Source organism: Moschus berezovskii, chromosome 4 (genome assembly GCF_049115385.1).
Source record: "Moschus berezovskii isolate FMDL1 chromosome 4, NW_MosBer_1.0, whole genome shotgun sequence".
NCBI lineage: Eukaryota > Metazoa > Chordata > Mammalia > Artiodactyla > Moschidae > Moschus > Moschus berezovskii.
Genome location: NC_142463.1, coordinates 8,216,694 through 8,234,966, shown reverse-complemented (window position 1 = coordinate 8,234,966; position 18,273 = coordinate 8,216,694). Strand labels below are relative to the sequence as shown.

The window sequence follows — 18,273 nt, the reverse complement described above, 5'->3', positions numbered from 1 at the left end:
CTTCTGGGCCAGGGTTGGGCTAGCTTGGTCTGTAAAGGGCCAGGTGGTAAATATATCTGAGCTTGTGGGGTCCCTAGAGCCACTTGGCCACTGTGATAGACAGTAGCTGCAGAAAGTACATCCAGGAACCTAAGCTAACCAACATGGCCGCATCCAGAGAAAACCTGGCGAGTGGGGTTTGCCTGCAGCTGTGCTGTGCCGGCCCCTGCTGAAGCCGTTGTTTTGGAAACTTCTGAATCCGGAGCCCTGTGAGTCTTTGGTGGTCGCGTTCATCCCCTCCTTCATTTCTTGGCCTTTCTCCCTGTCTGTGGCCCGGGGTTTCACTGGCTGGGGCAGACCTCAAGCCCCCAGGGGGAAAGGAGGCAGAAGTGGACATGGACGGCAGAGTGAGCCTGGAACCCGGGACCCAGAGTCGCTTCTGGAAGATTGTTGCTGAAGCAGGAGCAACAGGTCTGTCTGCTTCTCTCACCAGCTCAGAGGAATGGGCAGCTGGCAGCCCTCAGAAGGGCTGCCTCGGTGTTCCTTCCTCTGAGAGGTGGCCCAAGGTGCGCTTGAGCTGGCCTGTGGTCGGGGAGGACTTAGGGACTTCCCTAGTGGTCCAGTGGTTAGGACTCTGCGCTTCCACTGCAGAGGGCACAGATTCGACCCCTGGTCAGGGAACCAAGATCCCACAAGCTGAATGGTACAGCCAAAAAGAGAGAGAGAGAGAGCTTAACTCCAGATGAAAAGGAAAGTGAAAGCTAACTTGGTTGCACAAAGTTGCACCATGGGGCCTTGGGTGTCTTCCTCCTTGAGCCCCATGGTTAGAGGAGGCGTTCTTCATCTCAGGTTTTTAGACCAGCACCCCCCAACCCCCGCCATGCTCCTTTATTATCTTTATCATCTCTGATTTCTTCTTCTTTTAGGAGGTCTTCAGGTGGAGAGGCGGGAGTGCTTGGGGCCAGCGCCCTCTTTGGTGGGTGTCTCCTTACACTAATGGCTCTTGCGCCCTTTGAAACTGTGGCTGTCTGATGTTGTCTTGCTAGCGGCCCTTCTCTGTGGGGAGGCCTTCGTGTAAGTCGTGGGTGGGTCGCTGTGTGTGTCCGGGGTGTCCAGACCTGGTCTTGCTTTCTTTCAGTCTCAGCCTGGCGGCTCTGTGTGTTGCTAAATGAAAGTCAATTCTTTGATTTTTGGAAGCAAGGGCTGGGTGGTCTGTCCCTGCGCAAGGCTGCCTCTAATTGACAATACATCCTCGCGCTCTGCCAGCTTGGGTCATGTTTGCAGGAAGTTCAGGACTCAAAAACTCTCACGTGCCCAAGGCTGGCCCTGCTGACCCTTCCTGGTCAGAATGGCAAGGGACCCCAGGGCTGTGATTGATCCCACCCTTGGGGTATCAGCTCCTGGGGATCCCCCGGCTCTACCTGGCACTGCTCCCTGAACATTGTGCCTGGGACGGTGGACACCGGTCATCTGTCCTCTACCAAAAAGGTGTGGCTGATGACAAGCCCAACTCTGTGCCCTCAGGGACCTGGTAAGCTCTGTCCCAGCCTTGGAAAGGTGCTGGCCCTGATCCTGTGCAGCTCTGTCTGTCTTGGCCTTGGTGTCAGTGTCTCTGTCCCCTCCCTAAATGACACGTGCTCCCCGCACCCTTTCCTACAAGGGCCAACTGTAGGAAATCTACACTCTGATTGAGTCCTATCCATCAGAGCCACTGCCTGCAGAGCACCTGCCATTCTGTGCAGCACTGTTCTTAGTGTTTATGTATCATCAGCACGAGGAGCTGGATGCTTTCAGCATCCCTCATTTTACAGATGGGGACCGAGGCGCAGAGACACTAGATGACTTGCCCAACATGACACTTTATGTAAGTGGCGGAGCTGGGGTTTGAACCCAGGTGGCCTGTGTTCTTGTCCCCTGTGCCACCAAATCTCAACCATCCTTTTTTTTAAAAAAAATAGTTAATTTGTTTTTGGCTGTTCTGGGTCTTCATTGCTTCCCAGGTAGCCTTTGTAGTAAAGAATCTGCCTGCCAGTGCAGGCAACACAGAGGTGCAGGTTCAATCCCTGGGTCCGGAAGATCCCCTGGAGAAGCGTCTTCCTTGCTCTACTCGGGCTTTGTCTAGTGGTGCTGAGCAGGGGCTACTCTTCGTTGCTGTGTGCTTGCTTTCAACAAGCTTCTCTTGTTGCAGAGCACAGGCTCTAAGTGTGAGGGCTTCAGTAGTTGTAGGGCACGGGCTTAGTTGCTCTGTAGCATGTACGAACTTCCTGGACCAGACAGAGAACCCATGTCCCCTGCTTTTTCAGGTGGATTCTTTACCGGTGAATGGGGACTTCCCTGGTGGCTCAGCTGGTAAAAAAAAAAAAAAATCCACCGCAATGTGGGAGACCTGGGTTCGATCCCTGGGTTGGTAAGATCCCGTGGAGGAAGGAGCGGCTACCCACTCCAGTATTCTGGCCTGGAGAATTCCATGGACTGTTATGGTCCACTGGGTGGCAACGAGTCGGACATGACTGAGCAACTTTCACGTCACTTCACTTCTTCACCACTGGACCACCAGGGAAGCCCTCAGCCATCCTCGACACCCTCCCCTGCACAGCCAGGCAGGGTCCTAGGTGGCAGGCTGCCTGACCTCCAGGACTCGAGGGACCACCTACTCCAGGCCCGGGGCTGCTGCCTCCTACATGGCCTCCCCTGATCCAGCCTACATGCCGGAGCCCAGATCTCATTACCTTGCTTCCGTCTTAAGAAGCCCTATGGGTTGGGGACAGCCCACAACATTCGGTGGCTCCCTATTGCCCATGGGACACAGTCCAGACTCTTCACGACAACCCTTAAGGCCAGCCATGGCTGGCTGCTGCATTCTTCTCTCTTGCTGGTGGCCCCCGCCGGGCCCCCCTCCCACCGGGCTGTTGGTCCCACAGCCCCCAACCTCCCCCACCCCTATCCACCAACCCCCATCTCCAATCTGTTCCTGCTGATTCTTAGGAGGCGCCCCTCTCCCTCCATAGTGTCTATCCTGGTAAAGCAGGCTTGGCTTTTTTTTTTTTTTTTTAATATTTATTTTCAGCTCTTCGTTCCAGGGCATAGGCTCCTCTCTAGTTGAGGCTCACGGACCAGTAGCTGCACAGCAGGTAGGATCTTAGTTCCTGTACCAGGAACCACCAGGGAAGTCCCCGGCCCTTCATGGCTGAGCGTGGCTGACTTCTTTCTTCAGTCCCCAGGGCTGGACCCCAGGCCAAAGGCAGGGCGGGGGAGCCTTGACCTCCGTAGAGAGGTCTGAGCTCTGTTTTAGAGCTGTCCCCAGACCCTAAATACAGCCCCAGTGGAGCTCCCCAGCCCCCAGGGATGTCAGGAGTGGGAGCCTTCCGTGGGGTGGTGCAGGGCCCTCTGGCAGTGCCACCAACCGCAGGCCACGTGGGCACAGACGGGCCTGTAAGTGAGACGTGGAACAAGGAGAGTGACCACCTTCTCAGCTTGTCCTGGAGATCGCGTGACCACTCGGTGTGCAGTGGCAGCCTTAATTAGGTCACTGCTAGGTTGCAGCCCCAGGTTCTTTCCACTGAGGGAGCTGCAGGTCTGGGCCCCCAGCTGGGCTGCTGGATTTAGGGTGATGCCAGCCCGGGGAGGGGGGCTTGGGGGAGGAGCCGCTGCCTGGTACGTGGTGGGTGGAGGTGGAGGCTCTGAGGACCCAGAGGTTGCCAGCCTGGGTGCCTTCCTTTCTGTTCGGAGGGACCTCTGAGTCACCCACGGTCCACTTCCCCTGGGCCCGTGGTCCCTGGCCTCCCCCTCCCTCAGGGCCTCCCCTGACCATGTCCCTCCCTGAATCGAGGGCTTGAGAGTCAAAGGGGTGTGTGTCACTGCCAGGGCTGCCCCAGGCCCGGCCGGGTCCGGATGTAGAAACTCCTAGTTGTTTGGGGTCACCCACAGAGTCGGACACGACTGAAGTGACTTAGCAGCAGCAGCATCCTCCAAGATCCACAGGGCTTCTGGGAATTCCCAGGACAACTGGGTTTCCAGAGGCCCCCTTGGGCCCAGTTTGGGCTTTTATGGAAGCTGTTGGGGGCCAAGGGCTTCCCTGGTGGTTCAGCTGGTAAAGAATCCCCCTGCAATGTGGAAGACCTGGGTTTCATCCCTGGGTTGGGAAGATCCCCTGGAGAAGGGAAAGGCTACCCACTCCAGTATTATGGCCTGGAGAATTCCATGGACTATAGTCCATGGGGCTGCTCAGACACAATTGAGCGACTTGCAAATTTTTTTCACTTCTTTGGGAACCAAGGGGAGGCACCCCATTGTTACAGCAAAGAGCCTACCCCTGCTCATTTCCACACCCCACTGATCAGGAGTGCCCTTGTGGCCTCCACGGCCTCCATCAGGGAGTGCTCAGGACAGGCGTTCCCTGGGACACCCTCTCTTCTCACGCTCCTTTCTGGGTGAATAGCCGGTAACTCTCAATTTCCAGACCCACTTGCTCCATCCCTGTTCCCACACTGAGTCACCAGCTGTCTGTAGTTATCCAAACCCAACAAAGGTGCTCCGATTTCAGAAGGACCAAAGGGAGACCCCAGGATTACGGTCTTTCTCTTAATAAGCTAAAACCAAAAAAAAAAAAAAGGAGCCCTTACTGATGAGCCGAGAGCTTATCTGCCGTCCTGTGATCTTGGCGACAAGGGAGTCACTCTGGGGCAAAACCCAGACAAAACCCAACCAAGGACACACAGCCCAGGACATCACCATGACCTTGAACCAGGGATGTCTGACCCCAGAAACACACTCCCATCTCCTGCCACCTCCACCTTCTTCAGGAAGAGCCCACCTGGGCTCCCATGGACTCAATTGTGCCCGGTTACATTTGCCAGGTCAGAAGCTTTCCAGGGCTCATCCCTCCCTACCCCGTCACTCGTGGCCAGAGGGTTCTTGGCACTTGGACCCTGCGTGTGGCTGAAGCACGCTGCACTCCTGACCTGTTAACTGGTGTCACTGGCACTTTCCTCTGGGGTGGGGGGTGGTCAAGGGGGCCTGGCTTGCTTTGTGTCCGCCCTGGGGTGCTGACATCAGTGGGGGAATTCTCATGTAGCTGAAGCCTCCCAATTTGAAGCCTTTTGCAGCCTGAGAGCACAGGGCTAGGGGAAGCTCGGCTCACCCTCGGTTCCCTCTCCTTCTGAATCCGTGTGAGGGTCCCGGTAGGGCAGTGCACCCCTACTGCAGGCATTTGGGACAAAGCAGGTTTCCCTGCTTCTCTCAACACCCTAGGTAGCAGCGGCCTGACTCCGCGTCCCCTCTGCTCTCTTGCAGGGCCCTGAGCTCATGGTGGGTGCTCTGTAGGGGTGGGGGTGGCCCCTCAGCTCTGCCCTGCCACCCCCATTTTCATTATAAGCGTCCAGACACCATGTATGAACCTATGGGGTCTGGTCTCCTGCAGCCTGTAGAGGTGCTGCTATTATGGTTGTTCAGTCACTTAGTCGTGTCCAACTCTTTGCAACCCCATGGACGGCAGCATGCCAGGCTCCTCTGTCCTCCGCTGTCTCCCAGAGTTTGCTCAAACTCATGTCCATCGAGCGCTATCTAACCATCTCCTCCAGTGGCAGAGGATGGGATGTTAAAGGTGCTGGCCTCTTACTGGAAGAAGCAGGGTATCAGCCAGAGGCGCATCCCTGCAGCACGGGCTGTGCACAGGACAGGGAAGGCTGGCACTCACCTGACCCCGAGCCACTGCCACCTCACCTTCGCCTTCGCCACATCTCTCCGCGGTGGGTACTGTGTGCTCCCTCAGCCGCCTTAGTCTGCTCACTCCATGACTGCCCCCCACTTCCCACCCCCCCATCCATCCTGCACATCGAGCTGAGAGCTCTTTTCTGAAACACCTGTCTAATGTCGCGTCTCTGCTTCACACTCTTTGGGGGTTGCCCCCATCCCCCCTTAGGAAGACACAGCTTTCCCAGATTGCCTTGTGGAACCAGACTCCTCCCCGCTTCTGGGACTTCCCATCCCCTGTGGACCTCGCTGGGGACTGGGGCTCCTTCCCAGGGCTCTGCAGACTTGCTGCTGTCAGACCCAGCTCTGCCCAAGTTCCGGCCGTATCACAGCTCAGCCGTCTGTACCTCTGCCTCCCCGCTGGGACCCGTCTCTGTGTTCTCCTTCATCTCCGGTGAGGCCCCGGGTAAAGCCGAGCCAGGTGGTGACTGAGTGAATGGAGTTGGTCCTGCAAAGGTGGCCGGGAGCAGCCTGACTGGAAATCAGACTCTGGGCTCAGGCTTTTGTGCTTAATTCCTCAGAGTCCCCCTTCCTCAGAGCCTGCAGACTCCTAGTTTGCCTGCAGTGGTAACACGCTTGGAGACGGGTTTCTCAGTCTGCAGTGAATTAGGAGGGAGAGGGGGAAGGAGGGAGGAGGAAGGGGCAGATAATTTGAGAGCCGGGGGTACCACATGAAAGACAGGAAGCCAGGACCTCAGAGAAGGGGCAGGCAGGGAGGCCTGGAGGAGGAACCGACTCCTTGGAAAAGACCCTGATGCTGGGAAAGGTTGAGGCGGGAGGAGAAGGGGATGACAGAGGACGAGATGGCTGGATGGCATCACCGACTCAATGGACATGAGTTTGAGTGAACTCCGGGAGTTGGTGATGGACAGGGAGGCCTGGCGGGCTGTGATTCATGGGATCGCAAAGAGTCAGACACGACTGATCCACTGAACTGACTTGGGGAAGGGGGCTGAGCTTATCTGGGTAGACACAGTTGCCACACCCACAGGCCCTGGGAAAGGCCATATGCTTCTGGCATGATCTGGTACAGTGTCCTTCTCTTACCTGAAAGAGCCTGGGCAGCAGAGGGGGACCTTGTGAAAACGCAGGTTCTGATTTAGCAGGTCTGGGGAGGGACAGGAAATTCTGCGTCTTAGACAATCCTGGGCCACTGGTCCAGGGACCACACTTTGAGTGGCCAGAGCCTGCCTGTCTGAAGAGGCAGCACGTGCTTCCTGTACCAGGCTTTCTGGGGGAAAGCCGGGTGTTCCTAGCTCCTAGCGCACTGAGACCTAGGCGCCCCTCCTCCAGCATTAAGAGTAAGGCATTTTCTGGGGCGCTGCCATTTCCTGAGAACCCTCTACCCGCTAGGGATCCCCAGGGTGGTTTCTGATGGCCGAGCCCCAGGCAGACAAAGGCTGGCCCGCTTCTTTCTTCCTTGATAGCAGGATTGTTCTGGGGAGGTGAAACCCAAGAAAACCCAGGGGCTCTGCACAGTGGAGCCCAGAGAGCAAGCCATTCATGGACCAGCACTGGGTGGATGCTGGAAACCCGCCGTGCCCCCTTGCCTCTCTCCCTTGCTATCAGGGCCTTTGACAGGGTGAGCCTTAAGGCTCATTTGGGCCCCTTGGCCAGGCTGGGGGCTTTCCCAGGTCTCAGGTCCAGTTTGGGGACCTCCGACCATCCTGCTTCCCTCCACCCCGTTCCACCAGCCAGTGGTGGCCCTAGTCAGAGTCAGGAAGCCCTCAAGTGAGGCCTCAGAGGGCAGATCTGATGCTGTCGTCAGGACGGGCTGGGTGACGCAAGTTACTCTGTAAGGGCTTCCTGGAAGTTCAGCCCAAGGGGCCGCGGCAGGCTGTGGACCGCAGTTTCTTCCAGAATGCTAATGGTGTTGGATGCTGTTTGAGGCCAGTGGGTGTCGGTACCTCTTCAACAGCAGCCCTGGAAGTTGTCTGCTTCCTCTTCATGGCTGCAGACAGGTCCTACTTTTAAATATAGCTCCCTCCCTTTGCACGCTTACCAGGCACAGAGGCCGGAGCTGGTGGGTTATCTTTTTATGGCCCCTCTACAGCTCTGCACGGCACAGACAGCTCGGTGATAGTCTGCAGCGGGCTTGCCAGCCCGTCTCTCCCAAGTGAATGGCAAGGCTGGGACTGCATGCACCCAGGCCTGTATCTGCAGGGCCATGTGCACCTCTGATGGGCCTGGAATCTCTCGCCTAACAGATCCTGGAGAATAGCAAGAGGAAGGGAATGTGGACCTTTCAAAGCAAAAGCAAGAAAAAAAGCTCACCAATCCAGAAGAGGGCTAGAAGGGAGCCTTAGGAGACAAACAAGGTTGGGGGGTGGTCTTGGGACCATGAGTGGCTTTTCTTCTTAATATCTTAGACTGCCTTTGAGAGGGTAAATGTGGGTTAAAATTTAAATTATAGGGGGAAAAAAATACTGGTGCATGGAGCTAAGATGTTGGTAGAGGAGGAGCCAAGGACTTAAGGGAACGCCAGTGAGTCTGCAAGCATTTGAAATAGTATATAAACTGTGGAGGGGTGAGGAAAGGAACTATTTCGATATTTTGAAAAGGGGGCAGGGGGTGCAGCTTAAACCAGACTTGGTGGGGAGAAGGAAAGCCCCACACGTGGAGGACTTAGCAACACAGCTCCTGTTATATCTGCCAACGTCATCAGATACCAATTGTAAAACATCTGACTCGCACAGTTAACTAGTGGTCTGTTTGTCGGAATACTGTGTATGCACTCTATCACCACCTGTCAAAGGGGGTGACTAATTACCACCTCACAGCCCTGCTGAACTAAATAAGGTGATTTAGCACAGTGCCTGGCACTTAGGAAGTGCTCAATAAAGAGTGAACGCAGGCGTCTATTATTAATTCTTCATAGGAATGTTGAAAGGGTTCGTGTATGAGACAATGTGTGGTGAACTGCAAAGCAGACCAGTGGTAGTTATTAGGTGCTTTGAACCCCATTGTCTGCGCTGACGACAGACGGTCACGGATGCTTTGAGAGGAGCAGATAAAACCGTGAGGTGATGAGGGGGCACCTGGGAGGGTTTTTCTGCCTGCCTTGCAAGTGCAGGCCCTGGAGGAGGTGGCTGTGGCCCAACCCTCAGAGACGGTCACTTTAAAGGAAGAAGGGCGTGCTTCAGGATTACAAATCCCAGTTCCAAGGGGAGGGCAGGGACACCACTAATGTGGTCTCTTTCTAGTCTGGCCGGGACTTAACGATGGCGCTTGGCTGGTGCTTCAGGCAGGAACAAAGGGATGCAGTCTTTGCTGGGTCCCTGGGAGTGGAGGCGCTGGCTGGCTCATGACCCCTGTCTTCCCTGCCCCTCTCCCCTCGGAGACGTCCCCTCTCTGTCCATACACGGGCTTTATTCCCGGGCCAAACCAGCCCTCTGGCCAGATGGCGGACCCTTTCCTCCATCTGGGATTTGTCCCCCGAGGTGGTGGGCTTCTGCCCCCACTGTGGTCAACCCCCTGCCTGTTTAAAGAAATGTGAATTCCTTTCACCTGTTGCCCAGCCTTCACCAAGGCTGTTTCTCACACATTTCCCCTTTGTTCTTAGGCCTGGAAAGTATTTCAGGCTTGAGGGCTTAAGAGAAGCTTTCCAAACTTTCATGGCCCTTCTCAGTCAGAACCCCAGAGAAATGCAGGGGTAGAGTCTCCGAACCCCTCGCTGCCTGTGGCCCCAGCCTGTCTGCCCTTTGGGCTGGGGAGCCCATGCAGGCTGTGGGCTCAGGTGATGGGGTTGGCCCTGGTCCTCCCTGCCCCTGCTGGGCGAGGACAAACTCTTGCCTGTTCGCTGACCTTTTCTTGTCTCGTCCCAGTTCATCTCCTGTTCCGGGGCCCCCTCCCTTCTCCTCACCATTGAGCTTTTCAGCTGTTCTCGTCTTCCCTTCATTCCCTCCCTTTCTTGTCTGCGTTCGGACCCCAGCCCTCAGCCTCTGCCCTGGAAGATCTGTATCTTGGATGCACCCGCTCTTCGTGGCTTCCGTCTCCTCTGCAGACTTCACTGGGGCCTGCGCTGTGTGCTGAGCAGAGGGCAGGGGACACCCGTCCACACTCTGGGCCTGGAGGGCAGAACACAGGGGCCGTTTACCTGGCCGCCTTTCCGAGGTAGCATTGCCCTGAGAAGCTGTTTCCCCAAGTGTTTTCCTTGGAACGATTGCTTAGAGGAGCCTCCCCGCCGTGGAAAGTCCCTGAACGCAGAGGACTGTGTGGCCTGAGCGCAGCTTCCCTCAGACACAGGACTGTATGGAAGGCTTTGGAAAGTTCCACACTAGAGAAGCCTGTTTACTTGGAGCAGGGCTCCCTGTAACAGAGACCATCCCTCCGGCCTGTTTGTAAGAGCTCTTCTCACCTCAGGTCTTGTGTGAGTTGTTTTTGCCAGAAAGGTTTTCCTTGTTCTTGTTCAGTCACTAGGTCGTCTCCGACTCTCTGCGACCCCGTGAACTGCAGCTCGCAACGCTCAGAGACGGCCTTCCCTGGGTCGGGAAGATCCCCTGGAGGAGGGCATGGCAACCCACTCCAGTGTTCTGGCCTGGAGAATCCCATGGACAGAGGAGCCTAGCGGGCCACAGTCCATAGAGGCCCAGAGTCGGACACAAGTGAAGTGAATTAGCACGCATGCTAACAATAATAAACAGCAGCTCCCCATTCCCCACTCTCCCCGCCACCGTTCTCCTTTCTGTCTGTGGATCTGACTGTTCTCGGATGCCGGACAGGCAGAATCAGGCAGAATTTGCCTCCTCGCATCTGACTTACTTTCGCATAGTGCAGTGTCTTCACGGTTCGCTCATGCTGTGATGGGGGCCACTCGTCACGGTGGTGACGGGCTGAGTTGCTCCGCAGCCTGTGGGATCTTTTCCCAGATCAGGGGTTGAATGTGTGTCTCCTGCCTGGGCAGGCGGATTTGCCACTGATCCAGCTGGGAAGCCCTGCCCCAGCAAACTTGGCAGTCAGCACTCTCCCTAGGTGGCCTACCTACACCTGCCTAATAGGCCAGCCCCTGAATTGCATGGGCATCTACCCCTGTTTATCTTTCCCTCCAGAAGCCTGATAGAGGGTCTTGCTGATTCTAAGAGTCAGTCCTGGTGTTCTGGTGGATCCGCTTGACCATCTTGTTTCAAAAGCAAGTGAGCCTGTGACCCAGCAGTTCTGCTCTGGGATATTGACCCAAGGGAAATGAAGGCATATGTCCATACAAACACCTGGACAGGAGTGTTCATAGCAGCATGATTCATCATCGCCAGAAGTGGAAACAACTTAAATGTCTCTCATCTGAAGAATGGATAAACAAAATCTGGTATATTTATACAATAGAATATTATTCAGCGATAAATAAGAATAAAATAGTGATTGATGTGTGCTTCAACATGGATGGACCTTGAAAACATTACCCTAAGTGAAGGAAGCCAGACCCAAAAAGTCACATATAGTATGATTCCATTTGTATGAAATGCCGAGAATAGGCATATACATAGAGACAGAAAGCAAGCTGGTGGTTGCTGGAAATTGAGAAGAGGTAATGGGGAATGACTGCTGCAGGGCATAGAGTTCTTTTCGGGGTGATGAAAATGCTGAGGAGTTATTAATAGGGAGTGATGATGTTCTACAACATTGTGAATATGCTAAAAATCACTGAGGTGTGCAATTTAAACTGAGCCACCATAGCTCAGTTGGTAAAGAATCCACCTGCAATGCAGGAGACCCCAGTTCGATTCCTGGGTTGGGAAGATCTGGTGGAGAAGGGATAAGCTACCCTCTCCAGTATTCTTGGGCTTCCCTGGTGACTCAACTGGTAAAGAATCCGCCTGCAATGTGGAAGACCTGGGTTCAATCCCTAGGTTCGGAAGATTCGCTGGAGAAGGGAAAGGCTACCCACTCCAGAATTCTGGCCTGGAGAATTCAATGGACTGTATAGTCGATGGGATCGCAGAGTGGGACACGACTGAGTGACTTCCACTTCCACTGCAATTTAAAAGAGTGAATTTTGTGGTATGTAAATTGTATCTCAGTAAAGCTGCTATTTTCAATGTTCAAGTTCTTTTAAAAAATTATTTATTTATTTATTTTTGACTGCTCTGGGTCTTCATTGCTGTGCTTGGGCTTTCTCTAGTTGTGGCAAGCAGGGGCTGCAGGCACTCGGGCTTCAGGAGTTGTGGCACATGGGCTTCGTTGCTCCAAGGCATACGGGCTCTTCCTGAACCAGGGATTGAACCTGTATCTCCTGCACTGGCAGGTGGATTCTTAACCACTGGACCACCAGGGAAGAATGATAAAGCTATTATTTTTTTTTCTTAAAGTTAAAACCCAAGAAAATACGGCCAATCCCTGAATCACTTTTAGGGAAACTCTGGCAGTCACTGCTTCCTCTTTTAAGTACTCACAAACCATCTGTTGATAATACTAGATCCAGAGCTAGTCCATCTGTGATTTATAAACTCTGCCTGCTTCCTGGAAACCCTGGCACACCTGGAAACTGTACTGGAACACCTGTCTTGTTCTTCAGGGTTCTCGGAGCCCACCAAGAACTTTCAGGGCACTCATCTGTGAACTTTAGCATCTTGCAACGTGATCCTTCCAGCCAAGACGGTGGTGGGAGTCCAGGGGGAGCACAGAGCTGCCTGGAGGAGGTGGCATCTGTTGAGGAACAGAGGGCAGACAGTGCTGTTGGAGATCAGGAAGGGGGGCAAGCTCCTTGGCTCTGGGGGACAGAAAAAGCCACCAAGGAGGGTGGGGTGGGGGTACGTTGTGGGTGGGAGGAACGGCATGAGCTGGCCACTGTGGCTGGAACACAGCATGCTGGGGAGTACTAGGCTTCATCTCCAGCAAGATCACGTGGGCCTCAAAATACCACCAGCCCACATGGTTAGATTTCTGGATGCCCACAGGCTACGGGTGTGGTGTGGTTCCCAACAATGGTGGTTTCTTTTGTGGAACTGAGGGTGGGCAGGACAGACAATCAAGAAGTCTGTTTTTTTTTGTTTCTTTGTTCATGTATTTAATTTTTTTTAACTGTGGTAAAAATATACATAATGTTTATCATCTTAACCATTTAAGTGTTGAGATCACCATATGCTCACATTCTTGTGTAACCATCACCACCTTCCGTTTCCAGGACCTTTTCCTCGTCCCACACTGAAACTCTAAACCATGAAACAGTAACTCCCACCCCAACCTCCTTCCCCCTGGTCTCTAGTAGCTACTCTAGGAATTTTGGAAATCTCGTATAAGTGGAATTGCGCGGGTTTGTCTTTCTGTGTCTGGTTTGTTTCAATCTTAGTATAACGTTCTCCAGCTTCATCCGTGTTGTAGCATGTATTCAGTTCAGTCGCTCAGTTTTGTCCGACTCTGTGACACCGTGGACTGTAGCACACCAGGCTTCCCTGTCCATCACCAACTCCTGCAGCTTGCTCAAACTCATGTCCATCGAGTTGGCGATGCCATCCAACCATCTCATCCTCTGTTGTCCCCTTCTCCTCCTGCCTTCATTCTTTCCCAGCGTCAGAGTCTTTTACAATGAGTCAGTTCTTCGCATCAGGTGGCCAAAGTATTGGAGCTTCAGCTTCAATATCAGTCCTTCCAATGAATATTCAGGACTGATTTCTTAGGATGGACTGGTTTGATCTCTGTGCAGTTCTAGGGACTCTCAAGAGTCTTCTCCAACACCACAATTCACAAGCATCCATTCTTCTGCGTTCAGCTTTCTTTATGGTCCAACTCTCACATCCATACATGACTACTGGAAAAACTATGGCTTTGACTGTATGGACCTTTGTCAGCAAAGTATATAATTTCATTTTTAAAATAATTTTTAAAATTTATTTTTTACCTCGCTGGGTCTTTGTTGCTACAAGGGCTTTCTCTAGTTGCAATACGTGGGCTTCTCATCACAGTGGCTTTTCTTGTTGCAGAGCACAGGCTCTTCGGTGCTCAGGCTTTAGTAGTTGCTGCCCATGGGCTCAGCAGTTGTTGCTTCTGGGCTTAATTACTCTGCATCATGTGGAATCTTCCTGGCCCAGGGACCAAACCCATGTTCCCTGCATGGAACATGGCATGTGGATTCTTATCCACTTCACCAGCAGGGAAGACCAGAATTTCGTTTTTAAAATGGAGAATAATATGCTATTGCATGAAGATATAATGTCCCATTGTATGGATATACCTCATTTTGCTTATCTGTTCATCCATCGGGATTCTGGGGTTGTTCCCACCTTTGGGCTGTTCTGAATGGATTTGATTACAAGGGATCTCTGGGGAGTGGAGAATAGGATGGATTTGCTGGGAGAAGAGCCAGGGTGTCTGTGAGAAGCTCCATAATAGCCCAAATGTGTAGAGAAGGATGCTGGGGGTGGGGCTGGGTAGAGCAGCTGGGGCAGAAGAACAGAGGCTGAGGAAGGCTCCCATGGGGCTGACCCAGGCACTTGGGAGTACAGGGCAGGGCCAGAATCCCTGCCATGGGGAGGCTGGGATTATTTCTGGCTGGGGGGCTGGGGACACCAGCAGAGGTGCTGGCTCTGTGTCGAAACTTGGCCAAGAGTATTGTGCCAAGTCCTGGCTCACTTGTGACATCGGGGCGTGACCATTCAGACCTGGGGACTGGATATCTGTGAGCTGGAGGGTGAAGCATGAAACCAGAGTGCCAGATCGGGAAAGCAGCTTCCAGAGACAGGAGACCTGCAGATGAGAGGAGAGGTGGGTGGAAATGGGGTGGCAGGGACCCAGGGACTGGTGACCGAAGGAAGCTTCCAGAACTGTCAGTGTAATAGAGTGGGGGCATAGGGTGCCTTGTGGCAGCCCTTCCATTGTCCAGCGTTAGGAGCTTCTGTGGATGTTTGTTGACTGAAACAGGGAAAAATAAAGCTACACAGGCATGTTTTTCATCCTCAGGAAACTTACGGCCTAATTAAGGAGTTAACAGATATGAAAACACTCCTGGAGTCCAAGACCCGCTTTGAGTCAGATCCTGCAGAGTACAGAGGTGTTGAAGGACCCTTCCAACGCAGTGACCCTAGTGGGCACTGCAAGGCAGGAGTTGTTTGAGTCGTTTTTCAGTAACTAAGGCCAAAAACATTTCGCATTTGGTAGATTAATGAGTGTCTTTTGGTCCTGGCCATGGCCAACCCTCACCAGCGTCCTGCGTTTGACCCCACAGGTATGATGCTGGAAGGGATGGCTTCATTGACCTGATGGAGCTGAAGTTGATGATGGAGAAGCTGGGGGCTCCCCAGACCCACCTGGGCCTGAAGAGCATGATCAAGGAGGTGGACGAGGACTTTGATGGCAAACTCAGCTTCCGTGAGGTACCTGCATCCTGCTGGCCCTGAGCCCCTGGAGGGGGAGGGCCCCTGAGAGGACCTGCTGATTTACTGTCCCCTGTACTGCACAATGGCTTGGGGCCCTCTAGAGAGCTGCTTGGGTATTTAACCTGCAGTTCTGCTTTTTAACATATCTTTAAGAAGCTAGTAAACCACAGTGCTGGCATGAGAAAATGCTCAGCAAGCAGTTTGAAAATCACTTTGGGTAGGATAGCCTCCTTTGGGTAGGACAGCCTCCTTTGGGTAAAACGGTTAAGTATCGAGAAATCTGGAAGGATGTTCACCAAAACATCCATAGTGAGTATTTGTGGGTGCAAAGTTTTGGTGGTTTTTAGTTTTACCCTTTAAAAATATATTTAAACTGTTAATTTTTATGTTGTTATTGTTTTTTAGTCACTTAGTCGTGTCTGACTCTTTGCAAACCCGTGGACTGTAGCCCGCCAGGCTTCTCTGTCTGTGGGATTTCCCAGGCAAGAATGCTGGAGTGAGTTGCCATTTCCTTCTCCAAGGGATCTTCCTGACCCAGGGATCGTACCCTCATCTCCTGCTTGGCAGATGGATTTTTTACCACTGAACTACCTGGAAAGCCCATTAATTTTTAAAATAAGCATTTTAAAGTGGTTTTTTTTTTAAAAAACAACAATTATACAAAGGGTCTTCCTCTCTGGCCCTGAACCTTCCCCTCCACACAAGTCCAGGATAGGTTTTTGGTCTTTGAACCCCTGGAATTGTGGGCAAAATTGTGTACATTCAGATATCTTCCTGGAAGAGTACATATAGATTCGCCTGATCTCCCAATGGGTGAAAACCTCAGCCATTTTTATTCTGGGGAATAAATCTCAAGGCCACTGGGTTTCCTCCATGGCAAGAATGCAGCTCCACAAGGAAGGGAATTGCATGTCTTGTGTGTTTGAGTTTTATTGAAAAGTTTTTAGATATATCCATGACCTGGTATTAGAGTAACTTTGGTGACACTGTCCAGGCTGAAGGTTTGGACATTAGCCCAGCTGCTGTGGTCTCGTTTTCAGTCGTGTCTCTTTTGGGACCCTCAGAAGCTGAAAGAAGAGAGGACAGTCCTTGTCTTCTGGTGTTTAACCTTGATTATTCCAGAAACAGTGGAGTGCTGGCATTCTGGTTTCTGAGGGTGAGAACTTTGGCCAAATACTGGTCTTCTGTCCAGGCTAGATAGGGCCTTTGGATGCTCTTCCTGGTTGCAGGGGCGGGGATGGCGGGGTGGGGGGGTTCTCTCTGAAGCTGAATTTGCAGCCATGAGTCCCTTCCCCAGCTGACCATGCCTCTCACTGCTCACAGATCAACTTCAGAATCTCCCATCTCTTCTTTTCCTCAACTGGCTGATGTGGAGATAGATCATGGAAAACCTGTGTTGGGTGTAACCCTCAGGATAATCTGCTGCCAGACTTCTCATTTCAGAGCTAAGGAGCTAGAAGACCGAAAAGGTCGGCAATTGCCTGAAATCAGGCCCCGGCTCAGGGCTGGGCCTGGGAGACAGTCTGCCACCATCATTGACCACGTTCAACTTTGCAGCTGCCTCTCTGGTTCCCTTGCCTCTTATTTGTATTACTACAAATTAAAATCATAATAATATCAATCCTTTGTATTATTCATGCAACATGCTCTTTCTTTCTAATGTCTCAAGTGGTAAAGAATCAGCCTGAAATGCAGGAGACATGGGTTCGATCCCTGAGTTGGGAAGATCCCCTGGAGGAGGAAATGGCAACCCACTCCAGGATTCTTGCCTGGGGAATCCCATGGACAGAGGAGCCTGGCGGGCTACAGTCCATGGGGTCACAAACAGCAGGACATGACTGAGCACACATAACAACAGCAACAGTAATCTGGGTCCCCTGGGGTATAGAAAGTAAAGGATTTTGCCTTGGTGATCTTGCTTGGAGGCACTGCTGGGGAAAGAACTTCTGTGGCAAAGTTTTGACCTCAGGGGAATGGAAATCGAGGGTGCTTAGACGTCTGTGCGAAGGTGTTCACATTCAGTTCTTTGCCAATTCAGAGCCCCACTGTGGCCCCATCTCTAGGAGTCATGCCCAGAGGTACAGATTTGGAAGTGTGGATGCGTTTGCCACACAGTACTCCACAGTCCAACCTCCTGCTCTTAGGATTTCACTCTGCTTGTATCCACCCACGTTGTAAGCCCACAGTGGGCTGATGCTGAGTTTGTGTAATGAAAAGAGGTGTACATTCCAACCTCCATCTTCCACACAGAGCTGCATAACTGGAACACATTATTTCTCAGCCTCAGTTTTTGAGTTTTTAAAACAGGACTGTTAACAGCTTTTGCTCAGGACGGTTTTGAGGACAAAGTTTTCTTTCCATGCCTCTCTCAGTTAGAATGCTTGACTGCTAGTGATGGAAAGAGAATGCTAACTAATTTAAACAAGGAAAGAACAAGTGACTCTTGGTTCACATATCTAGGAGATGAAGTGAAAGTGTTTTAGACACAAGTAATCAGTAATTTCCTCTTGCTGTACCTTGACTGTGCTTTTCTCTACATCCTTTCTTTCCAAATAGGGTGTTGTCCCTGGTGCCTGCTATGATGGTTACTGGCAGCTCCAGGCTACATTGCCCCAGGGGATGGAGGGCTACTTCATCCCAGAATCCATAGCAGTCTCAGAAGAAGGCTTCTGACTGGCCCTCATAGGGGTACATGCCCACCTCCTGGACCAATCATTGCATCCAGGATACTGTGATTGGTTAGATCCAGGTCATGTGCCACAGGGCATCATAGTCAACAGCTCCACCTCCATCACCACATGTGGCAGGAGCTGCCAGATAGACAAAATGGCTCATTTCTGTAGTGCCTTCCTGACCTGACACTTCGTAGGTGCTTGGCGAGTTTATATTCCCTTTTTTTTTTTTTTATTAACTTGACTGAAGTGAGTTACATCTAAAGAAAAGCTCTTTGATACAGAAAATATGTCTCCATTAAGTACCAGTTTGCTACTTTCCCCCAACATTCAAGAGAATTGATCTTTTAAACCATGAATTTTCCAATTATGAAAATAATATGTTTACATTCAGGGTATTTAACAAAATGGCCCACATGGAGCCTTTAAAAACGATGATCTCGCACAGTGTTTGATGACCAAAGGACAAATATTGGCAATGTGAGAAGCAGGAACAAAAGCATATTTCCAAACTATGTGTAAAAGATAATTGTTTGCCTTTATAGTTTATGTACATGTACAGACAT

At 52.1% G+C, this 18,273-nt stretch overlaps 1 protein-coding gene across 1 annotated transcript in view; it reads left to right on the top strand.

Moving 5' to 3' along the window:
• The window catches only part of EFHD1 (EF-hand domain family member D1), a 44,282-nt gene that overhangs the window by 10,803 nt on the left and 15,206 nt on the right, over positions 1 to 18,273 (top strand). The window contains exon 2 of the mRNA XM_055403268.2: positions 14,885 to 15,032. Within this exon, the coding sequence (XP_055259243.1) occupies positions 14,885 to 15,032 (148 nt within the window). The remainder of the gene's footprint in view (positions 1 to 14,884; positions 15,033 to 18,273) is intronic.